Here is a 25,972-nt window from a genome sequence, read left to right as displayed (position 1 = left end):
TATTTCACAACCATTTAAGATACATTTTATTATTATAATATTTTAAAGAGTAGTATTATGTGTTGGTAATTTGGAATGTATTTCTATTGTTGTTTTAGAATATCTTTGACATCCTAGAAATGATGGGTCACTTAGAAAGTATCTTTATTGAAGCTAATTACTAAGTATTGATATACATTATTTTCACTTTTCCTTAAACTGAGGTAAAAGTTCATAAGTGTGCATTTGAATTGGGGTAGTTAAGTCAAAAAAATGGATACTGAGAGTCCTTGTAATTCATAATGTGGTCTGGATGTCCTGTGTGCTGTCCGTCTGAAATGGGATATCACCAACTACCTTGAAACTCAGTTTCCTCATCTGTAAGGAAAAATAACAACTCACGAAGTTGCTGTAACAATTACGTGGAAGAATAAGACAATCTACATAAAATAGCTACTACATAGTAAGGAGTATATGTATGTTGTATGTATATATACAATTTATTTACCTTTGGTTTTAAATTATAAATGATGTATAAATTGTCTGTTGATGCCTGGCCAATAAATCACATTGCAAATTGAAAGATCTAGTTAAATAGATTCCTATTCTTTGGGACAAATCAATTTAGGCCTCCCTTTCTCTATATATTAAATTACCTCTAAATGGTACCACATCAATATTATAATGAAATGCTTTTAAATATAAAAGTAGCTAGAAATAAATTCATCAGAATCTTCATACAGGTAAGTGGCAGTGCAGTCATTGATCAAAGTCTGCCTGCATAACTGTCACTACTCATGTATCAATTAAGGCTGCAGATTGATTGTACAATGAAGTGTGCATCTTATACTGGTGATTCAAATCCAGATTGGTTTTTTTGTTCATTGAGATATGTAACAATCAATTAAAATCCAGCATACATTGAAATATGTCATATGACAATAACTATGAGTCTAGTGTCACTATAAAAGCTTCAGTAGATTGATGGAATGTTTTTGATCACGGGATAAAAAAGGGATCATGTTAGATTAAACTAAAACTGAGCTGCCACAGATCTGTTTTTCACAGAAGGTACACCATCCACAAGTGAGCATTCATAGCCAATATTTATTTAAATGAAGATAACTTTACATTTTAGGATAAAGTGAATAAAGTCTACAATTTAAGAGTAATAATTGTAAGTTATTTTTTTTCCCCAGAAATTACATTTTAATACTTATCATTTGATTAACCAATGTGATAGTCTTATGGTCCATTGAAAAGAAAGCACAGTATATTCTTTGTATATAAAATATGTGATCTACCCAGAGAGGTGTCTTCATAAATGCACGTGCCCGAATGATGCAAAGCCAGAGTCAAGAGTGGGGTTGAGATCTCTGAGAGCCACTCTCAGGAGGCTTCCTACTGACTTAGGACTTCAGCTCTTCGGCACTTAACGCTCCTTTTGAAGCTATATTGATTTTTCCCAAAGTGGAAATATAAGTCAATTTTATTACTAATATTTTAGATTGATTAAAGACAAAACTTAAAACTCAAGAATTATAATAATTGGAACTGGTTACCAAGCTATTACATCTTTGTTTCAAATGTATGATTTTATTTAAACTGAGATTCATTCAGATCTGCATGGAGATTAGAGGCCATGTTTGCATTCAATAAATTCATTAATTGCTACTTCCTATCCAAACTCTGCCCACTCTAATTGTACAAAACACCACTAAACTTCAAAATAGAGCTTTTGTACTCATAGAGATGGAATGCAAGAGTTCAAGTGCAGTTTTATTTCTGACTGACAGACTTCTCTGCACAAAAAGCCTATTCTAGAAAACTCCTGAACCAAAATACCCATTCAGGACTTTCTTTTCCAGTTTTACTAACATCCACTGTGTGATCTGGAGAAAAGCACTTTAAGAGAGTACTTCATCATGCATAAAGAGGCACTTCTCTTCTAATAAAATTCTATTGACATAAAATAATCTACCTTTCCTTCTTTATAGGAGTGTAATAAGGATGTAATAAGGAATTCTGAAATGCCTGTAAAATGCCTTGAAATCTTTAAAAGAATGGTAAAGGCCCTCAACTTACTACAGTTTGATAGAATTGAACAGAGACCCTCAACAGGATGAAAACCAGGCCCCTTGCCAAATATGTATCATAATTGTCATTATTTATTGAGGGTGTCATAATCACCATCATTAGTTATGAGTGCAGCTGTTCACACTGACTGAATTTCCAAGTTATCCCAGAAATTGCACAGGAAATACCGTCTCAGTCTTCTAGGGATTTATATTCTAAAACTGCACTGTTCCATATGGTAGCCACCTGCCACATGTGGCTATTTAAATTTAAATAAATTAAAGTTTTTTAAATTAAATTGTATTTCCTGTATTACCAGCCACATTTCAATGACTCGGTAGTCCTATGTAGCTATTAAACAAAACAGGTGACAGAAAAATCATAACAGGAAGTTCTATTAGAGAACACTCTGGTAAAGCCTTGACAAATATATGCTACAAGAAATATTATTCAAGCATACAATTAATGCAATAGTATTTTTATATATTTTATTCTATTTATTTTGTCTAGAGAATGCTAATCAGGAAGTCAAAATATCTCTGAAATTACCAACCATCCTAATAGGAATCAACTAATTATTTTATATCAAACATAATAGGGTTTAACATAATATAAGTACTAAAAAATATTTGTTGAATGAATAAATTCATAAATAAGTAAGTATTTCTTGTGTATACAAAGAATTTTTGAGCTCATTTTTTTCACTGTTAAGGGGGTAACAAACATGATAAAATTCTGTTCTCAATAAGGAATAATAATCTAGTTCAGAGAAAAAGATAACTTTAAGCCATGACTAGAACACTGTACTAGATCAAGTGCTAGACGATGCAAGAGAATGTTTAGATAATCAAGTTTTCATTGTTGGTTAGATTTTTTTTTTTTGATGAAGAAGAGATTAACAGTGAATTCTCTAAAAGAATAATTCAAAGAAAAGTGACAAGCCCGTTAGTTGAAAGAGTTTTGGAGTTGGGTGAAAAAGCAGATTTATTTTGAAGGTATAAAAGGATTATGGGAGTCTCCTGTTGAATGAAGGATTCCAGCTGATAAAAGTTGAATAAAGTATGGTTAATTTAGACATTCCCATACAAGCAGTGGTCCCTCTTAAAATTTTGTGAGGAAACTGTGTTTTAGTATGATTGTTTTTCTTTGAAAAACCAGAAAGGATACCAAAAATATAGGCATAACATAATGCTTGTTTGAGCTCGTTTCCTAGAAATGACTAGAGATAGTCGACAACCAAGAACTGATGAATTCCAAGAGAAAAACCATAGCTCCACTAGAAAGATGCGTAAGAAAGCTTACCTGGCTGTATAATGAAACTGCCTCTTTTCCACTGGAATGTGCACATTTCAGTGTGAGTATAAGCCAGGTAACAGAAGGCTTTGTTCTAACAGGGCCTGATATTAGTTTGTATATTTAAAGTATTCACAATTATACACTCACTCGTCATCCTGCAAATAGCAATAAAGGTCTTCTGCTGACAATTTCAAGTATAATCACTTGTCTTCTCTAGAGAACCATTTTGATCTTTCCCTTCACCCATCAGAGTATTAAATAAAGTCAATGTTGCCAGTACACAGCATTGTTCTGTATAGTGAAGATAATGGAAGCTAACTTCTATTAATTGCAACTCCACTAATTAATATTGGGAGCTAGAATGGAATGTCACATATAAAAGCTATGAAGAAAAACCATTTTAACTAATTAACTTACACTCACATATTTAGAAAGATATTCTGGGCCTCCACTGATAGCAATATGTCACAAAAAATAAAATAGTTTTGAGAACTACAGGACAGGAATTCATTTGGCAAAATCATCTTCAATTCATCATCACCTCTCGTATCATTCTTCCAAATATTATCCTTATTTCTCAAGTATATCTTTTTCATTTTTAATTTTTTATTGGAAGTGTGCATGTAAATTGAAATGAACCAATAGTAAAAAATAGCATGTATGGTGAAAAATAAATCTCCATTCTGCTCAATATTTCTCAGTCTTCCAAGAGACAAGCACTATTGCTAGATTTGTGTATATTTCCAGGAAATTTCTCTTTTGTCTTTCTCTCTCTCTCTCTCTTACTTTCAACAAGGTACATAGATGATCCCACAACACCATTAATAATGACAGAACTGGATTCCTATATACAGTGTTATTACAGGAAGAAAGATCTCCCAAAGTGTAGATTGATGTGTACAACTTTTCATTTAGTCAGACATGCAGGCTATTCTTAAGTCATTTACCAGCACAAGCATCTGTTACACTGAATATCTTCTAACACATTGCTTTGCACACTTTATTGTGGTACACCTAACACCTACTTTCTGAATATATGATTGTTTAAAAGATATATCCATTTTAAATCTTGGTAGGTATTTCCAGGTGGTCTTCCGCAGAGAGTGTTTCAATACCTAATTCTGGCAAAAGAATATAAGAAAGTATTTATAAGGAACTATATGAGGCAAGGAAGAAAATTGTCTATTCTATGCACATCTTTCTTTTATGCTTCTGAGAGCATATTTCTTAGACTGTACATAACTGAGTCTGTAAGTGAATAAATAATCTTGGTGAAATTGGTCAATTTAGCTGGCCATTTCAAATTTGACAAATATCACTGCATAATACATTTAATTGTAATTCCAAATGTATCAGACTGATCAGAAACAAATGCTATACAGTTATTCAGTTTATCAGTTGCACAGAGAAACATTCATAAATGATGACTCATGTTTTCACCTCCAAGAGAAGCTTTTTCCCTTTCGGGCATATGGAGTATAATGTAATTTCAATTTCAAAGACATTAAAAATATAATTTAAATCTGAAAATTGTTTCCATTTATTAAGTAGGGTTGTATAGTTTTCAGAGCTATTACTATCACAAAAGTAATCTATTCAAACTAATTTGAGAGGGGTCTGGAATCTAGATTAGAAGTCTGTAATCCTAACTCACCAGTTTGGCTAACAACTGCAACAAAAGTACAAGGTCTACTGGCTTTAGATTTCAATGGTGTTGCTTAGTATTTATAAAATCTCACAATTATTACCAAAGAATGTCCTTGTTTATAATCTCTGTTAGACTGCTTCATGAGGGGCTCTAATTTCTGACTAAGCATTTTAACATTCTGAAGAAACTACGCAGTGATACACAAATGTAGTATGATGAGGTATTTTAAGAAGTGCTTTTAATATAAGAAATCCTCCAAAGTCCATAGCACTGAAACAATAATTCCAGGTAATGATAAATAGGAATTCACAAAAATATATGGTCAATTTTGAGTGACAAGTCCGCTAATTGCATATACAGCATGTAACTTAATATGCTGTATATGCATATAATTTAATACACAGGTATCAAATTATGTCCACAATTTGCACTCATTATTGACAAAAATATTACTACATATGAAATGCATTTATCATGATATCAGATCAGGAGCTAATTATAATAGACATAAATATATTCACAAACATTTGGACAAAGCTTCTCAGCTTTTCACATCCATCCCAATCAAATAATGTTTAATTTAGTGTTAATGACCTTAATTTGGGAGAGATGTCTTTGATCAATCACTTCATTTCCTAGTTCCTAAGTGTGTTTATGTAATCATGTGTGTGCAGTTGAGTATTGTGTGGTAGCATGGATACATATCATATGACTGTATATTGTAGACTATAGACTAAAACATAGATACATTTGTTCCTGTGGATAAAAATCTTGCTAAAATTTGATCAGTTACATGATTCATTTATTTCTTTTCTAGGGAATAGTCAACATTCAAAACAAATAGGGGTCTACACACTAATAAATGAGGCTTTTATTTATTTTTATGATGCCTTCCTTCCCTGGTTCTTCTGTTCTTGTCTCTTCATGTCACAGTATTTTCTCAAAATTTGCTTTCCTGCAGAGCAGCTCATAGAGACACCTAGTGGTAAAGGGTAATGGTGGCATCTCAGGCCAGCTTTAATACTGAGTTAATGGCAGAAAGTTATTTATTTACATGAACCACAAGAGGTGAACTAGAATATTTTTAGTGTCAGTGTTTCTACAATATTACAACCCAAATTAACTACAAGCATGTTTAATACTTCTTAGCTCTACAAAATGTACTTTACTTAGGATAATAAATATTTAAAGTAAAAGTAACACAAAACCAAAAATTAAATTAAAATTTGATATTAAATGCAATTGTGAAGATTTAGGGATAAAAGAATGAACTAAACTATGTATGTTTCAGCTATTTTGAGTAGTCCAATAATTAGCTAAGCCATTTTATCCCTTTTGAGAACGTCCACAGAAGGAAATCAACACTGAAAAAAAAATGTCTGTGATAAAACTTAAGACTTATATTCCAAAAGGTTCTAACTGTAATTAACGCATAATTTTAAAATTCTAACACTTTTAACACTGTATTTTGAAAATAAAAAAGCAATATTATACTTTAAAAAATTAATTTTCTAAAATGTTTCTATTGTGTTAGAAGATAATGACTAAATAAAAAAAAAAAAAGCCACAAGCTTTTCTGGGGAGAAGTTGAAGTTGTCTATTTATATAATGTACCTGTAGCAAGTGGCTATCATTCCTAGGCCAAATGTTTCTAAATTTATCAGGAAGTTCCACTATGAGATTTTATTTTTAATTATCTGGTATTACAAATTGCTTCTTTCCTCCCACTCTTTTACTTACCCGAAATTTAAGCAAAATAAACAAAACTGTTTCCAAACTAAGAATGAATGGCTTTACTTAAAAAAAAAAAAAAAAAAAAAAAACCTTGCAGAATAGATGCAGGAGAAATTTCAAGAAATGTTGCAAAACCTCAGATTGCAATCAATATTCACCACCTCTAGAAAACTCTAATTCAACATAGAGGCTGTGGGAAATATGTTAGTGGCTACATATATATAAGAATTTAATCTTAATTTTAAATTTAATCAAGATATTATAACCACAATATTACCCCAACTGTTAACAAGGACACAATGTCAGTTATGTGTAAGACGGTTCCGAAAGATACTACATAATTAATTCCAAAATCAGATGGATACAATATATTTAAGTGGTAAAACTAGCCAGTTACCAAAGGAACAGGCACATGTGCACTCAGCCTGCGTTGGGCCACTTATTAGGACCAACTTTTTTTCTATACCCGGAGTGGGCTGCAGCGCCAACAGTACAAACCTTGGAAATACTCCTTATGCATGTGAAGACCCTCTTTTGGGGAAGGAGGTGTCTGGTTTCATGGAAAGAGCCAGGAGTACTTACTGTAGAGATGACGCTAGTAGAGTTTAGCAGATGACTCTTCAAGAAACTTGCTTTCTATCGATACTGCATTTATTTAGGGATTTCCAGCTTTTTAGTACACACCAAATACATTCACAATCTCTCTGAAAGTCGTTCGCATTCCCTTGTATCTCCCGGACATACTTATAAAACGTAATTCTTACAAAAAAAAAAAAAAGCGCCCTTGTTTGTAGCTAGGATGAACCACTCCCTCTTCCAGGGTCCTTTACATTAAGTACAAGAGACAGCAGCACGGGCTGTGTTAGTCTAAATGGGAGGTGGAAGGCAGGCGATGAGCGCAGAGCTGGAATCATCTGTCCCTGACCACCAACAAGCCTGACACTGTCGGGGTTATTTCCACTCCTCCCTTTTTCAATCCGAGGATTGCACAGTCCCACGCTCCTGTTACGCACATGGTCCAAGACTCCACTGTCTCCCACGAATGTGACATCCAAGGGGGGCTCCGGTTGCGCCGCCCGAGCCCAGGGACGCCTTCGCCCTCGGCTGCCATCTATCGGCCACGGAGCGCCCGCCTCGCCCCGGGCCCATCATGTCTGCTGCAGCTTGGCTCGCACCAGTGGCGCGACAATAACAAGTGCACTGGACGGGGCCCTGCGCCCGCGCCGGAGCAGATGTCTCAGAGACCCCTGCGATGCTTACCGCGCTGCCACCTCCTAAGCGCCTGGGAGGGAAGATGCGACTTTCTCTGAGTTTTTTAGAGAGGCCAGGCTGCCGGGACACGCCACAGGCGTAGAACAACGCTGTTCCTGTCCCCCGGGTCCCCCAAGGATGTCGGAGATAGAGAATCCCAAATAATGACGATTGTGTGCCTCATCTGGGGAAGGAATAGAAGAAAAACCCCTGCAAAACAAGGAGCGATGAAACGGCCAAGAGGATGTGGGAGCCTTACAAATACTAATTAGGGGCCGCGGCGGCGGCAGCGACGGCGGCAGCGGCGGCAGGCTCAGCACGGGGACAACCGCGGCGGGAACCCAGCCGGGTGGTCGCAGTTGCGCGGGGGGCGGAGGACGGCGCAGGAGCCGCAGCCGCAGCCGCAGCCGCCGCCGGAGCAGCCGAGGGGCCGGTGCCACCTTCGCTCGCCCCTACACTACCATGTACAGTGTGCGCTGCAAGAAGAAGACGGGCGATGCATGCACACCCCCGCGCCCCACTCCCTCTGGCTCGTCCCCCGGCGTGCGCCACTGACCAGGGGGGAATGTGGTGAAGACGGCGAGGAGGGCCGAGGGGGGAGGGGAGGGCCGGCCGGCGCGAACCCAGGCCGGAGGGTGCGAGGAGCCGGAGGCGGCTGGAGGGGGCGGCGGCTGATGCTGGCTTGGAGAAAGTTGCCCCCTATGCAGATGGCAAGTGTAAGTACCCGCCTGGGGGTACGGCGAAGAATGCCGGGGACCCAGCGATCCCGCGGTGGGGCGGGTGGGAGCGACTGTGCGAATGAGCATTGAGTATGAGCGGGTGCGAGCGCTCGGCAGGGCTGACCGTCACGTTGGCTGGAACGGCGGGGCCAGGCAGCCTGCTTCGCGGCCCCCTCCTCCGGTCCCGCGCCTCCCCCTCCCCAACAGCTCCCTCCCCGCCCCGCCCGGCTCCTGCTCCCGGCCCCTACCGAGAGGCGCCTCAACCGCCGGTCCTCCGCCGCCCCCTCCCCCTCCCTTCCCAGCCCGCCGCTCGCGATCGCCCGCCCCCCCCCCCCGCTGCCCGCTCCGACTACCGCGGAGGGAGCCGAGGAGAGCCGTTTGGGGAGCCCCGGAACCCGCGGTCGCCTCCGCGGCGGCGGCCCGGGGCTGGCGGCGTCCGGGCGCCTCTTCTCTCCAGCCTCTCGGATCTCAGTGCCCGCTCTGCCTGGGCTTCCGAACCCCAGAGCACACCCCAAAGAGGTATTTTTTGTAAGGGTGGCTATGATGAGTGGGCCCTGGAGATGTGAGACGGGGTAAGTCGGCCGTTTTACTTTGCAAAAGAGGCTCCAGTGTGTGTGTCTGTGTGTGTGGCGGCCGGGTGGCTTTCTTTCCCTCTCCGCCCTCCCCTTCTTCCTCCCCTTTCCTTTCCTTCGCTTTGGGGCGGGGTGGGGGAGGGGAGCCTCGCGTCCTGGAACTCCGGGTGCTTCTGCCTGGGCCGCTGTGGGAGAAGCTGTGCCCGGAGCCGCGGGTCCGGCCTGGGTGCCGGGCACCAGCCCGCCGGCCCTACGCTGCTTAATGCAGGGATGTTCACGGCGACGATCCAGGGTTTAAATTCTTTGGGGGGAAACAAATACAGCTTCCCCGCCTCCGCCTTCCAAAAAAAAAAAAAATCTGAGAATCCGAGAATGTGCAGCGTACCCGCTAATTTACATCGGAGGTGCGCTTCCCAGTCAGAATGTCAGCCTTCTCCGGCTCATTCAACTTTATTTTCTCAAATTTTCGGGCTCCTTTGATGTCAAGGAGGAGGGGAAAGGGAGTGGGGTGAGTGGAAGCTCTTCGACTCTTCGACCCTGGCTAGCCAGAACTGAATTAAAGTTGCAAACGCTTGAGTTTAATATTGGCTGGACACATTTTGCGAAGGGCTGTCAGAGGGTGGGAGGTGAATGGGGGCGGGGAAGCACCGGGAGGGAGGGGGAGGGGACCCAACCCCCGCCAAATGGATGTACAGATTTGATCCAGCGGAGAACGGAAATTTCAAGGTAAATGTTTTGCTTTCATAGAAGGTGCTTTTGCCGCTTTTAAGCGGGGAGGTGTTTGCCGCTGCGTTGGGAGGTCGGGGATACTTGCGAGGTTTATACACTGTGGTTCCCGTTCGTCTCGGCACGTCTGGGTGGCCACACGTGAATGATTCGCAGGCACACTTGCACACGTGCGTGCGAATGCAGGGGCTCTTAATAACGCGGGCTGGAGTCGGCTCGGGGATCAAGATCGAGGTCTCCACGCTTGAACCCGTGACTCAGAAACGTCTTGACTCTAGTTTTGGGTTGCGATTCGACATCAGACTTTGGTGTTGGTGAGGCAGAGGCAAGGTTGACCAGAGAAAAGGCATTGGTTCCCGGAGCCCAGCATTTCTACCAAGTGTTCCCTCCCCCCGTTCCTCCAACCAACGCAACACGCACTCACACACACACACACACACACACACACACACACACACACACACACACACACACTCGCTCCATTTATGTCCTTTCCTTTATGAGTGCTGCTGTCGACTCGAAGTAGGAAGTAAAAGGAAGCCTTTAAGGGGACAAAAGAAAGCCAGAAAGAAAGGGGAGGGAGTCAGGTAGATTCTTCAGGGAGATGAAATTCGAATATTAAAGCACTGACCTATGTCACTTGCTGTTCCCCCTTCCTCGCTTCTACATTGCCTCTTAATCATTCCAAGTGCCCTTCCTCAGGGAGGGGCGGGGAGGAAGAGGAGAGGGAGTAAAGCATTGATAATTAAATGTACTAAGCAACTCCAAAGATGGGGATGCTGGCGAGGTAGTTCAGCCCAAATCTTACTAATTCAGTAGCCTGAGTCTTGCATACTGTGGCAAATTGACGTGGAGCCCGAGCTAAGGGAGGTTTTTGGTGCTGGTCCTCGGTTTTACTTTAGCTGATTCCCGGTAAGCGAGAGGAACGTCCTCTTTAAACTCCAGGTATCAGGAGATGTTCCGGGATTGCGGATGCCTTCGCAGAGTTCTTTGTAATCCACCGTGCAGAACTATTTCAGTGGCTTAAAGATGCGGTTTGGTAGCGTCGCTGACATGATCAATGAGGAGAAGTGGACGCAGGGCGCTCTCAGGGAAGCGCTGCTAAGTGGCACCGTGCATGCAATTAGGACGCTGATGTGCTTAATAGCCCGATAGCGAAGTCCACCATAAAAGCGAACGCGCTCTCCTTTTTCTCCACACTCAAAGCTCCTGAAGACAATTGGTGACTTAAGAGCTTCTTCTGGGTCCTTTTAATGCATAATCTCGCACCCTTTTTGCCTCTGAAAAGTATTCTTTAGGTTCCCACTCTGGCATTTCGAGCGATGGTTTTAAAATAGTCCAAGTATTGTGGCTTCTGGCTTCTCTGTGAAAATGGGAGACCTTCACGGTGAACTGTTAACTGAAGAGGTTCTGAAAGGCAGAGGACCTGGGTATAGGTGAGGTGGGGAACCTTGTAAAATGGTGCTTCTTTTCTCTTAAATTAGAACCATGAAACTGAAGTGACAGCCATTTTATGTATATTTATGGATTGGTTTTGAAAGGGGGGGGGAGCAGGGAAGAACACTAAAATGAGACTAACCTGCCCTTATAAAGAGCAGTATGTTCCTGTTGGCATTAGGAAATGAAATCAACCTTTAAATCAAAATGAATATCAGATTTTAATAAAGTCTGGAGAATGTCGATGTACCACTGGGGGTGGGGGTGTCATTCATATCCCCTCCTTCGGGATTTCAGACAAATAGCAGTAGGGAAGAGAGAGACTTTCTGATTGATCCTTTAAATTTTTTTGTCATATTCTGTTGTTTCCCTTTTTCCTCTCTCCCTTGCAGGAGATAAAATGCACACTTGCTGCCCCCCAGTAACTTTGGAACAGGACCTTCACAGAAAAATGCAGAGCTGGATGCTGCAGACTCTAGCGTTTGCTCTAACATCTCTCGTCCTCTCATGTGCAGAAACCATCGATTATTATGGGGAAATCTGTGACAATGCATGTCCTTGTGAGGAAAAGGACGGCATTTTAACTGTGAGCTGTGAAAACCGGGGGATTATCAGCCTCTCTGAAATTAGCCCTCCCCGTTTCCCAATCTACCACCTCTTGTTGTCTGGAAATCTTTTGAACCGTCTCTATCCCAATGAGTTTGTCAATTATACTGGGGCTTCAATTTTGCATCTGGGTAGCAATGTGATCCAGGACATTGAGACCGGGGCTTTCCACGGGTTGCGGGGTTTAAGGAGATTGCATCTGAACAATAATAAGCTGGAACTTCTGCGAGATGATACCTTCCTTGGCTTAGAGAGCCTGGAGTACCTACAGGTCGATTACAATTACATCAGTGTCATTGAACCCAATGCTTTTGGGAAACTGCATTTGTTGCAGGTGCTCATCCTCAATGACAATCTCTTGTCCAGTTTACCCAACAACCTTTTCCGTTTTGTGCCCTTAACTCACCTGGACCTGCGGGGGAACCGGCTGAAACTTCTGCCCTATGTGGGGCTGTTGCAGCACATGGATAAAGTTGTGGAGTTACAGCTGGAGGAAAACCCCTGGAATTGCTCCTGTGAGCTGATCTCTCTGAAGGATTGGTTAGACAGCATCTCCTACTCAGCCCTGGTGGGGGATGTGGTTTGTGAGACCCCTTTCCGCTTACACGGCCGGGACTTGGACGAGGTGTCCAAGCAGGAACTTTGCCCAAGGAAACTTATTTCAGACTATGAGATGAGGCCTCAGACGCCTTTGAGCACCACGGGGTATTTACATACCACCCCGGCCTCCGTGAATTCCGTGGCCACTTCTTCCTCTGCTGTTTACAAACCCCCCTTGAAGGCCCCCAAAGGGACCCGCCAACCTAACAAGCCCAGGGTGCGCCCCACCTCTCGGCAGCCCTCCAAGGACCTGGGCTACGGCAACTATGGCCCCAGCATCGCCTACCAGACCAAATCTCCGGTGCCTTTGGAGTGTCCCACCGCGTGCACTTGCAACCTGCAAATCTCTGATCTGGGCCTCAACGTCAACTGCCAGGAGCGCAAAATCGAGAGCATCGCAGAGCTGCAGCCCAAGCCCTACAACCCCAAGAAGATGTATCTGACGGAGAACTACATTGCCCTGGTGCGCAGGAGTGACTTCCTGGAGGCCACCGGGCTGGACCTCTTGCACCTGGGCAACAACCGCATCTCCATGATCCAGGACCGCGCCTTCGGGGATCTCACCAACCTGAGGCGCCTCTACCTAAACGGCAACAGGATCGAGAGGCTGAGCCCGGAGCTGTTCTACGGCCTGCAGAGTTTGCAGTATCTCTTCCTCCAGTACAACCTCATACGCGAGATTCAGCCCGGGACTTTCGATCCGGTCCCAAACCTCCAGCTGCTATTCCTGAACAACAACCTCCTGCAGGCCATGCCCTCTGGCGTCTTCTCAGGCCTGACCCTCCTCAGACTAAACCTGAGGAGTAACCACTTCACCTCCTTGCCGGTGAGTGGAGTTCTGGACCAGCTGAAGTCACTCATCCAAATCGACCTGCACGACAACCCTTGGGATTGTACCTGCGACGTGGTGGGCATGAAGCTGTGGGTCGAGCAGCTCAAAGTGGGTGTCTTGGTGGACGAAGTCATCTGCAAGGCGCCCAAGAAGTTCGCTGAGACGGATATGCGCTCCATTAAGTCGGAGCTGCTGTGCCCAGACTACTCGGACGTGGTGGTTTCCACGCCCACACCCTCCTCCATCCAGGTCCCGGTGAGGACCAGCGCCGTGACCCCCGCGGTGCGGCTGAACAGCACCGGGGCCCCGGCGGGCCTGGGCGCGGGCGGAGGAGCGTCGTCGGTGCCCCTGTCCGTGCTGATCCTCAGCCTGCTGCTGGTCTTCATCATGTCGGTCTTCGTGGCCGCCGGGCTCTTCGTGCTAGTCATGAAGCGCAGGAAGAAGAACCAGAGCGACCACACCAGCACCAACAATTCCGACGTGAGCTCCTTCAACATGCAGTACAGCGTATACGGCGGCGGCGGGGGCGCGGGAGGCCACCCGCACGCGCACGTGCACCACCGCGGGCCTGCGCTGCCCAAGGTGAAGACGCCCGCCGGCCACGTGTACGAGTACATCCCCCATCCACTGGGCCACATGTGCAAAAACCCTATCTACCGCTCCCGGGAGGGCAACTCCGTGGAGGATTACAAAGACCTGCACGAGCTCAAGGTCACTTATAGTAGCAACCACCACCTGCAGCAGCAGCCGCCGCCGCCGCCGCCGCAGCCGCCGCAGCCGCCCCAGCAGCAGCCCCCGCCGCAGCTGCAGCTGCAGCCGGGGGAGGAGGAGAGGCGGGAAAGCCACCACTTGCGGAGCCCCGCCTATAGCGTCAGCACTATCGAGCCCCGGGAGGACCTGCTGTCGCCGGTGCAGGACGCCGACCGCTTTTACAGAGGCATTTTAGAACCAGACAAACACTGCTCTACCACCCCCGCCGGCAACAGCCTCCCGGAATATCCCAAGTTCCCGTGCAGCCCTGCTGCTTATACTTTCTCCCCCAACTATGACCTGAGACGCCCCCATCAGTATTTGCACCCGGGGGCAGGGGACAGCAGGCTGCGGGAACCGGTGCTCTACAGCCCCCCCAGTGCTGTCTTTGTAGAACCCAACCGGAACGAATATCTGGAGTTAAAAGCAAAACTAAACGTTGAGCCGGACTACCTCGAAGTGCTGGAAAAACAGACCACTTTTAGCCAGTTCTAAAAGCAAAGAAACTCCCTTGGAGCTTTTGCATTGAAAACAAACAAGCAAGCAGACACACACGGTGAACACATTTCATTAATTGTGTTGTTTCAAAGTTTAGGGTGAAGTGCCTTGGCACGAGATTCTCAGCTTCGGCGGAAGATACTGAAAGGGTGTGCAATTTCCTTTTCATATACCCGTGGGGAAACATTTGTGTAAACTGGGCACATCACTTTCTCTTCTTGAGTGTGGGGGAGTCGAGGAGAAGGGCTTTATGGAGGGCAATTCGCTGCGCGGGTGACTTGTTTAAAGGTCGCAGTCATTTTCGTAGTGGTTGGAAGTGCTAAGAATGGTGGTAGATGGCAGCGCATAGATTCTACTCTTCCAGTTTTACTGCCTTTCCCCCTCCCCTTCTCCCCCTTCGAGCCATGGGTGGGTCTAAATGGCTTTTGTGGAGAGATTAGCACACCCCAACTTTAATAGAAAGTTTGCCCGCCACCCGCCTTCCTCCCTCCCTTTTTCTCCCTCCCTCTCCTTTCCCCGCTCCCTCTCCTTCCTCTATTTCCTTTCTCTGCCTCCCTGCCTCCCTGCCTCCTTCTCCTCTCATTTCTTTCCTTTCTTTTTAAAGGATGTGTTTGTATGCATTCTGGACATTTGAATTAAAAAAAAAAAGTATTGTGATCTTGAAAAGGATCACCATAGATGTGGACAAATCATTAAAATTACAGAGCTATATGATCCATAATTGATTAGTCAAAATAACTTATTGATGAAATATACAAATATTTTATTGTAGCACCTATTTTTATATGCACATTTAGCATTTCTCTTTCCTTCACTATTTAGCCTATGATTTTCACAGAGGTGTCACACTATATCAGGAGCTGCATTTCCAAAACTGAAGTGATATCAGGAAGGCATTTTTAAATCATTAAAAATATGGTGAACTTAATGGCAAAATCTTAAAAGTCAATGCAACCCACCCAATTGAATCTGTAATTTAAAAAAAAAAAAAAACTGTGCCCCAATGTATAAAAGAAAAATATTTAGGGCAATTAATTGGGCCATTTGAGTGAGAATCGTGTGCAAGTTTCTGGTTTTATTAGAGAAGATTTAAAAGTATTTTTATTAGTCAACCAAAATGATGCATTGATTTGACTACTATTGTAGCCAATTTTTGATTGTTTAACCAAACCCAGTTGCATTTGTACAGATCCACGTATACTGGCACCTCAGAAGACCAAATGATGGACTGTACAAATCTCTATACAATGTCTTTATTCCTCTGGGCAGCAAGCAATGATGACAGCCACAAACAGGATCTCTGTAAGATGGGGCTACTGTTGTTACAGTCTCATATGTATCCCAGCACATGTAATTTTTTAAATAGTTTCTGAATAAACACTTGATAACTATGTCAAATAAGAGGGATTGAAGTAATGATTGTGTGAGGTGCAAAAGAAATAGCTATGTGTGATTGACTAAATCGCCGTTATTAACAATTTAAGACATAGTAGCTAACTTTTATTCTTAAAAGAAAAAAATGTTCCCCTAATTATCAGATTTTAAAAATATATATAATTACACATTTGTTGGTTCAGGGAAGTATGTTTCTCTACATATGTCATTTAATGTGTTAATGAATTTCAATTGTACATTTCTTTTCCTTACTGAAGTGTTCATCTAACATGTGGAGCATGGTAAGTAACATATTACATATTGATTTTTCTCTCTATAGTATGTGTTTTGTCATGCCAATATTATTTATTCGGTCTAGAATTTAACTTGTGTAAAACTACCTTCAACAATTATGATGGGTACTTTATCTCAAGTTGATCTATATCTTACATGTTCAAAATGTTGGTGTGTACAAGCTGTCCTGAGTATCTCTGAGTAAGGTTTGGCAGTGAATGAGATTAGTACTTAAGGGTAGGAAACATGTAAATTAATCTGAAACTTAAAGAGCCTTGTGCTTCATTGGTGTTGGTGGATCTCCCCAAATCTCACTGGAATGTGTACAAAATCAAGGGCTGTTCATGAAGTTTATGTTTAAGGAACACTTTCCATGGCATTCTGCCACAAAGAGGCAGCATTCACCCATGAGTAAATTGACAGTAACTACTTGAAAATAGATTGAAAAGGTGGTAACAGATTCCCTAAGGAATTAAAAAATAAATAGTAATGCTACATTGGCCAAGTGAAGTAAACTGTCCCCATTCCGTGCAACATTTTCCCTTCCAATTTTTTTTTTTCAAAGAGGAAAGGAATAAACTTAATGCTATGCTATTACCATGAGAAAAAACTTCTCTCTTACTTTCCATCTACCTCCTCCATATCAGATCCAGGATTAGAAGATATATATATATATATATACACACACACACAAGTATTTGACTTCACAATTGGGGTTGCTATGAATTTTTTCTTCACAGTGGGAGTTACTTTTCTTTTAAAAATATCAAAATGGCTTTTTCAATATTATTATATGTAGATATGACAGTGTTGTATAAATTATAAAATATTACACAAAGTGGAATCCTCCATGTAACTAAGGTTTACTTCTTAATTGATGCATAAAAAGTAAGAGCTAAGAATTACACGAAATCAAAAATGTAGTTCTGGACAATATAAGTAGCTTCCAAAGAAAGTTTGTTGATATATTTTTCAAAGATTTACAAAACAATATTATTATTTGCAAACCAGCACTATTTCACATAATCTTGTCACAGATAGACTCACTGTAGGTGGTTCATTTCTACCTCTACTCTTCATAAGATGTCCACCAGTTTTTACTCTCAAAAAATAACAAGTATATGATTTATGCAAAGAAGTTAATTCTGATTGTTAAATTATACTTTTCATATCTGTATTAAAGGGATAAAAATAAACTTATCCTTGCCCGAATAAACTTGAAAAATTTTTAACATGTAGAATTATGAAACTGTATAGAGTTAAAAGTGAATTATTTTCTCCTTACACATGGTTTCCTGCCTATACATTAACGTATACAATAGAACATAATCTGTGTCATTTTGAATATTTGATTTTTGGTTTTTCAGGTTTTCTGAATCAGTAATTAAAGTGGGTAGATCAGTGGTATATGATTAGATTAAGGAACCCTGCAAATTCTCTCCATAGAATTTTGGAGAACAAAAATATGTAATGTTTCAGGCATCAATTAAAATTCGGGTGCAAACTAAGCTTACTCTTTGTGCTTGTTCTATTTGATATGTTTCATAAGCTCATCTAAATATGTCTCTAGGTAGATATTACAAAATCTTATTTTTACCTATATATATGATTATAGTGTAAATACTTAAATTATCTCAGAGAAAGTAAATATAATCCATGTAAATGTAGATAATTTGTATGCTGATATTCAAAATCATTTACAGTTAAACTATTGATTGAAGTTATGAACTGATCAATTTTAGCATTAGATCATACTCAGAACACATTTTTTGGTTAAGCAAGGTTATCACCTTTACATATATGAAGGGGAAATTTTTGGTGAATGTTCTGGGTATCTAAGTCTGTCCCTCATCACTGTCCCCTCAACCCCAATAGGAAATTCAAGCAACTGTGTAATGAAAAATCCACACTTAGAATGTGGAAAAGGTTAGAATTTAAGAACTTGATCCAAGATACCAGTTTCTTGCCCTCTATCATTAATTCTATTCTTCTTACTAAGTTAGCAAGTTATTCAAATTAAATATGTATAATTTCCTTTCCCTACTCTTTATTTTGGGACTCTCTTCCTTTTTCCTTACATCTTCCCCTTTCCTTCTTCTCTGTCTCTGATCCTTTCTCTTCTTTATTTTTTGGTAGAGCAAGGGAGAGTGAGAATAGTTCAGTCCCTGTTTGAAATGCCAAAAACTGACTACTTAGTTTCAGGAGCTCAACAGATTGTCCGCAAAGTCACACAACTCCAAATTAAAGAAAATAAAGCAGACCACAAATATGCTTCCAATTCATTTGGAAATATGCTTTTGGTGCACTTTTAGATGGCTCCAAATTAAGATATTTGCAAAGGTGGCAAAATACTCCTTTTAATTCATTTTAAGAATAAATTTTACACCAAGAAAGAAGAACTAAAAACAACAAAAGAACTTAATGGAAGGCAGAAACATTTAATGAGTTGTTTTTCAAAGGAAGTAAAACATGAAAGTGGTAATTAAGCTGTTACTAAATTAACTATTTGATTTGTGCATACTGCTCCTCACAACCATTTGAAGTTCTCCACTATTTTGCAAATGCAAATATATGACAGTAAAATTAAAATAGTTGGATGGACATTAGTCATGTGCCTAAAAATAATTATCTAACATGTATATCCAAATGAACTTTATATCAGTTAATATTGCATTTGACAACTGTGCATTTTACCATTAAATTGATTTTAATTCAATGTAATGCCTGTATATAACTGTCCATATATATTTCCATTGGTGTATGTAGCAAGTATATGACATACGAAAAAATGGTATTATGAAAGAGCATTGCATACCTAAGTTTCATCTTGACTTCTTTATATTTCAGTTTTTAATTATTTCAAATTATACTTTTGTGTTGTATGCCTTAGGCATGTTAGACTGGGGAACAGAAAAGAATTTTATGCTGTATAATGTTTGAGTGTGACAATAATATACTCTTTTCATCCTGTTTATGGCAGATCATTTGGCTTACAAGACACCTGCCATATATTTCTCATGGTAATTTACCAGTATTATAAAATGAGTAGTTTTTGCATTCATTTTTTAAAACAAAATTTAGCCTTAATTAAGCTTGATTGATTTAGATGATGTCTTATAAAAAGAGCTTTTGAAGATCAAAACAAATATTTCCTAGAGAATTGATAAAATGCAAATGTGAAATAATTTGACATTCTCACTTTATATTTAAAGCCAAAATAAAAACATATGATATATTGCATAATGCTAAGTATGTCAGACACATTGTATTATATATTAGAAAAATCATTTTACAAAAGTAATATTTATAGAGAGATGTTGAATGGAAGTCTTCCAATGAGGTTTTTTTTAATTAGGTACTCTATGTTCAGTGAACATGAAGGAATAGTGTATATTTCTGCTATAAAATAAACATGTTCATGCTTCAAAATTACATGTGTTTCTAAAAGTGGAAAATATGAAACAATTTTTTTTCCCCTTAATGGAGGCACTGGGGATTCAACCCACGACCTCCTGTATGCCAGGCACGCATGCTACCTACCACTGAGCTATGCCCCTCACTCCCTGGAAAACATGAAACAATGTTTTTAAGGGTGATTTTTTTTTTTTAAAGTTAACCTGCAGAAATGGAATTGTGGCTTTTTCAAATTGAAGGCTCATTTGTGTCTTTGTTGACTTTCAACAAACTTATTTTCAGGTTATTACGTTTTTAAGGAATATTTTCAACATATCACAATGTAAATTCAATTCAAATTTGTGATACTTCAGTATTGAATCATAGATATCCTAGTAGCAAATTTTGGTTACTTTTTGGTATTCTGGGATAGGCATATTTTAAATTTTCTTAAACAGTGATTATTACTGCTGGTAATCAATTTTAGAGTTTCCAACTAACACATTTTTAAAGAATCTTATTGTATGGTTCATTAAAAATAAAACTTAATAATGAATATTGAAACCAAAATAGTTTTGTATTTTCCGTTTGTAGTTAAGCACATGCCTATTTAAATAAAGTATGAGGGGTGGCAGCAACCCCATTTTAATTGATTAGCAAAGTTCTTTGTCAGATGTTACAATAGAGATGTGACCAGTGTGTTTCATCCATGAGCTGTTAATCAGGCCCTTGTAGACTAAAATTTTAAATATTAAATATAAAAATTGGTATGTAAAAAGGTATGAATACTTGGCCAATAAATATATTTTACCTGTAATGATATATCTATATAAGTTATCCATATAACATCATGCTTTTTTACCATTGTAGTATAATAGTTTTGCGATATTTAAGTCCAAAATCAAGAGTATTTCACTTCTGAAAACCAAATGTGAACATTCAGATCCAGAAATTACTCATATATGTCAGAGAATATTTAAACTCCATTCACCATACTGCCGTTTAAACTCATTCAATCAAAACGATGTTTTGTTGCCTAGTTATGATTTAAAACCTCAAACCTTAGATGAAAATTAAGTATCTCATTAGAAATTTTAACAAGAAAGAAATGTAAAAGGTAAATATTGAGTATTTGGATTTTAAATTTAAAATATCTTCTCAGAAGCTAACAAATGTATATACAGAAAAACATTACAAAAGATCTTTCTGTAAAATTGTACATTTTATGAAATTGCTTGTTCCATATGGTTTGCAAAATCTTTTTACTTTCAACAATGAACTCTGTCTTCATTTAAGAAAATTTATCTGAGGGAAGTTTTCTTTCTTTTTTGCATAAGATGTCATCTTATTGTCCCATTACGGCCTAATACCTTCACTTAAAAGCTCTGTGCTCATTTTTAAACGTGCTGAAAATAATCTCTATTATTATGTTTAATTTTGGCAACTGAAATCGTTTTCTCCTTCCCCCTGCAAAAATTGAAAAGAGGTTGGTATATTTCTCCCATTTGCTAGCGTGAACTTTGAAGTCAAATTAATGATTATCCCAAATCATTCCAAAATACAGCAATCCAAGTGCTATGTAAGCATGACAACGTGAGAGGATGTGGATATTAAATTGTCGCTAAGGACTTGACACTCACTAATAATCACCTTCAATACACAGCATCTAAATACAAAGGTGAAAACCTCTTTGAATGTTAACGTACTTAAATTACACACTTTGGTTAACTGGGTAGTGCATATAGTTTACAAAGTGCTGCTATTGTGAGCTTATGAACACTAAAGCTATGCTCACCGAGTGCTGATCCGTGGGCTAAATCCTGAAAAAAATGTCTGTTTTATTTGATCACAACAATTTTATTTCCATTAAAAATAAATAAATTTGAATTTTAGTGCCTTTAGGCTAGATAAGCACCCTCCATATTACCTTAACCTAGCACCTTCATATACTATTATATTATCTGCTGGACTCTGAGAGCATTTGAACTTTCAACCATGTTTAAATAAAATTTGTTCCTCGAGTATTAAAATTTATATATCATAATCATGGGTTTTTCAGGCATTGTTCTCTAGGAGCTCAGAGTTATTAATTCTTTGTATATAATATATGAAGTAGCAGATTCTATGTAGGTTTATATTATAAAGAAAGCAAGATTAAATATAGGAAAAATCAAAATGAATAATTTTACAATCAGAGGGAACTGGTTTACAATATGCAAATGTTCTACTAAAAATGTAATTGTAAGTGTTAGAGATTTACAGCGACTTGGAGTCTCCCAGAGCCATTTTTGCAAACCAGCCTGACTCACTCGCAGGTTTCTGGACATTCTAAGGAGCGCTGCAGTAGTAACTTTACAGGTGTGTTCTTACAGGAAGAAAGTACCATCGCAGCTCACAACAAGGGCTTTTCCCCATGTTTGGGGACTAACTGCTCAAATACTTGAAAATACTGCAAAAGGTCAATTCATTGAAAATATGTCAACATCAAATATTATGAGAATCATTTCCAGGATGGAAAATACAATTTGGAAAATCTGATCCAACAAATTCACAACTAAAAAGTTTTTAAAGGGGGAGACAGAATCGTCAAGGCTATTTTTCCAGTGTATTAGAGCAAAATGAGTAGAGGAAAAATATTTTTGGTATTATTGACTGTGCTAGTGATAAGTTGTTTGTAAATTGATGTTCAAGGAAGTAAATTGATGTAAATCTAGAGGAAGTAAGAGATAATGTAATGAAATTCCCAAACCCTCCAAATCAGCTTATTTTCTTTTAAGATTTATTTTCTTTTTTTTTTTTTTTTTTTGAGACTAAACTCTGACATATTTTGTAAAGAAGTTTTGGATTTCATCTTTTTTATTATTTTTCTAACAAAATGTGATTAGCATTGCTATACACATATATTGTCAATTGGATTTTTATTTTTACTGTTGATTTGGTTTATTGATCATGTAATCTTAACTTTTTCCTTCACTGAAAGTTAATAACCTATGCCTGAAATAATGAAACAATAGTTGCAGATTAGTTGGTGTTGTTTTATACTAAATGGTAGTCACTGGCTCAAGGCAGAGGATGACTCTCAAATTCCAAGTTATGTTCCTTTTCCCATTCCAGATGGCGTGTCCTTTGGCAACTTTCTTTGTGTCTCTGCCTATATTCAATCTGTAAAAATTACTACAATGCACTTGGTTTATGAAAAGCTTAAAGAAATTTAGATTTCCATTTTCTCTGCTGGGTGTATGTCAACTGTAATTAGCAACATGTAATTGATTATCATTGCTATTTATACTATATACCTATGAAAGGTATAATTATGTCTTTCAGATGAAAGCATCTTTTTCCCTCTCTCTCTCTCCTTATATATATGTATGTGTATATCATCACTGAAATGTATTTTTCAATTTCTCCATTAACAGTTTGTTTGTTTACAAAATTGAATGGTAATTTGTAGATACTTTTAGTAAAGTTAAAGTTACAGCTTCTTTGAAAAGGAAAGAACTTAGTATAGTTTTATTGACTTATATATTCTTACCCTTTGAAATAATATTGAACTTTCAGTATATTTCAAAAATTATGATCAGTATTTATTTCTCAAATGAATGCTGTTCCTGATTAGATGGTGATTTTATATTTGCTTATTTTGTTTGCATTTAACACATCTTGAAGTTATTTGTGAGATAATTTCTATTATTTTGGTTTTAATTCAAACATTCTTGGGCATACTTATTTTTTATTAGATAAGTTTCCATAATAAATGTCATACAAAGATGTATCAATAATCTGTACCATACATAATATTTAAGGCTCCTTGGCTTATTTTTTTTTTACAGAGTTAATTATAAAAGGCAGAATAAATATGTGATATATCATTCATCATTTTAATATTCTAAATTTAGCAACTGCCCTCCTGCTTAGTGATTAATAGTATAGATAGTACTGATTTCCTTTTATCTGCTATAGTACAAATTTAGTTGTTAATCCAATAATGAAATTATTTCCATTCCCAATACTTTCAAATATCATTACAACTGCCATTTACTAGTTTCAGTGACAATCTGAATTCCTCCTCAGATGCTTAAAGGAATCTTTATAGACTGTTATAAACAGAAGTGCTGATGGTTAGAATTAAGATGGTAACAATGACAAATCAACAATAAACATTACAATTAAACAATTACCTTCTCTATTAAAAAGAGAACAGAAACTCAAGTACATTAAAATAATGTCTTGAGAGACATTGGAAGTGTAGCAAGCTGACATTCATGTCTACTAAAAAGGTCTAACTATTATCATCTTGCAACATTATATTGTCCTATACAAATATTATGTTTCTGTTCAGTGCATGAGAGAATTTATTAATCCAGAATTAATCCACGATTTTTCTCTAATTAACTTGCCAAAATTCATCTAAATAAAGATAGAATAGGAAAAAGGGATATTTAGGATAATGATTATATCTATCACCAGATCCTAGAACAATACCTCGCAATTAGCAGGCACTCCCCAAGTGAATTAACAAGTACATATTTATAGATGTCTACAGACTAAGGTGAATTCAGTGAAAACTATAAAGATCCTAGGTTGTCTATAACAACACCATTTACCTTGCCATAAACTTTAAGGTTGGCTAAAATATCAGTAAGGATATTGGATGACTGTTTAGCGCCTTGGCATGCAAGTTTGTATTAGGGAACAATTGGGGATGCTACTAGTGAATTCTAAATCTGTTTATAATAAACACGGGAAATACTTTCCAAACGGCTTCACTTTTAGTCCACTTTTCTAAAATATGTTCAGATAATTAAAGAAAAATGGAAATGAAACTCATCCCAGTTTTTAATTTTAATTATTAATTTTACTTTGCTGGTATAATTGGCGAAGTTTTTAAAATGGTTACAGGAAGTAATGATTGTTGTCCTGCACTTACATTACTGTTCAGAGCCTGCCTTAATCAAGATACTGGTGAAATTTTCAGGAATTCACAGATAGGCTCCTGGTGTTTTAAGCCTGGTGAGGTATTTATCTATTTAGAAAGCTTTTCTGGGCACTATGTGCTTTCCCCTGGGTGTGAGAAAATCAGTTCATCCTTCTAATGAGAATGTTACCTCCAGGGAAAAAGTAATCCAGAAGGAATAATACATTCCTCAGGGCAGCTTCCTACAAGAGGACACACTTTTCTCTGGGGCTGACTACATGTATATTTCAGTGGGAGAGTTTTTAATATTTTAAAATATCATTGCATTTAGTCACAAGGCACCGTGACTATAGGATACAGTATTTTTGGACTATATATTGACATATTTTTCTAAGTTGTTTTATACATCAATTATAGTTTAGGAAATCTTATTTATTGCTAAAAATTACCTGTCTTCTTTTTTGAAGCACAATAAAATAGGTCATTATTAATACGCACTTTACATAGTCTGTTAAACATACAGATGGAGAACAAGAGGCTTAAATGAAGTGACTTTAGAATTGCACTTGTGGACCCCAAACCACACAATTTTATAAGTCTATAAGCTGTTTTGCTACCAAAATATAAATTCTTTCTCTCCATCCAAACTTATTTCATTTTAACCTTGATGAAGATTTGGATGATGAAGTATTTACTTCTTGTGGTCACTTAGAATATTTTGGAGAATTCATGATTTGAGAATGTGAAGCTATTTGACTTTATAGCTACATGTTTTAGCTCTTCAACCTTATATTTAATATTGACATATTTCAAAATTCAGTTCAGTCACTACTTTTGCCCATTAAAGAGAATTGGAATACAACTGCATAATGTAGATTTTAAATACTTAGCTATTTTTCCTTTTACATTTATAATTTTCTTTCCAAATTAAGACTCAATTAGATATTAAACATATAATATTAAAACATTAAGATATGTTGATATTACTTTGGTTTGCAAAAGATACACTTTCATGCCTAACAACTATAATAAATAAATATTTTATTTACAGGATATAACAATACTATACTATCAAAATATTTCAATGGAATGTAGAAGAATGAAAAATAAAAATCAAAGAAGCACTTTTTAAAATATCTAATATAATCAAAATAAAAGATATTTGGGGGTGAAGATCTTTTCTTCCACTCTTTTCTCTCATTTTCATTACCAAATCAGTTTTCTGTTATTAATATTCATTAAAAGTTTCTTAATTTGAACTATTTATGATTT

At 38.7% G+C, this 25,972-nt stretch overlaps 1 protein-coding gene and 1 long non-coding RNA gene across 5 annotated transcripts; one reads left to right on the top strand and one right to left on the bottom strand.

Moving 5' to 3' along the window:
- Nucleotides 1-2,727: 2,727 nt before the first annotated feature.
- On the bottom strand, nucleotides 2,728-24,956 carry LOC116668687. The gene is made up of 3 exons (XR_004325920.1): nucleotides 24,947-24,956; nucleotides 24,769-24,775; nucleotides 2,728-3,588 (listed from the first exon to the last, which is right to left on the bottom strand). It is a non-coding gene; the product is annotated as an uncharacterized LOC116668687 (long non-coding RNA).
- SLITRK5 (SLIT and NTRK like family member 5) lies at nucleotides 7,886-19,113 on the top strand. Of its 4 annotated transcripts, none has more exons than XM_032496799.1 (2): nucleotides 7,886-8,700; nucleotides 11,831-19,113. In XM_032496799.1, the coding sequence occupies exon 2, from the start codon at nucleotides 11,839-11,841 to the stop codon at nucleotides 14,719-14,721; it is 2,883 nt and encodes a 960-aa protein (XP_032352690.1). In that variant the 5' UTR covers nucleotides 7,886-8,700; nucleotides 11,831-11,838; the 3' UTR covers nucleotides 14,722-19,113. The 4 variants fall into 4 exon arrangements, with proteins under 4 accessions (XP_032352690.1, XP_032352689.1, XP_032352691.1 ...); XM_032496798.1 differs by lacking the exon at nucleotides 7,886-8,700 and adding an exon at nucleotides 9,129-9,275 and having other exon boundaries at nucleotides 11,831-16,122; XM_032496800.1 differs by lacking the exon at nucleotides 7,886-8,700 and adding an exon at nucleotides 9,935-10,001.
- Nucleotides 24,957-25,972: the final 1,016 nt, after the last annotated feature.

This window comes from Camelus ferus, chromosome 14, assembly GCF_009834535.1.
Source record: "Camelus ferus isolate YT-003-E chromosome 14, BCGSAC_Cfer_1.0, whole genome shotgun sequence".
NCBI classification, from domain to species: domain Eukaryota; kingdom Metazoa; phylum Chordata; class Mammalia; order Artiodactyla; family Camelidae; genus Camelus; species Camelus ferus.
Note: the sequence above shows the minus strand (reverse complement) of the source record. Positions and strands in the feature narration are given on the sequence as shown.

Bases quoted from the DNA above. Each gene is read 5' to 3' on its own strand.
- SLITRK5 (XM_032496799.1), top strand. From the start codon at position 11,839: ATGCACACTTGCTGCCCCCCAGTAACTTTGGAACAGGACCTTCACAGA.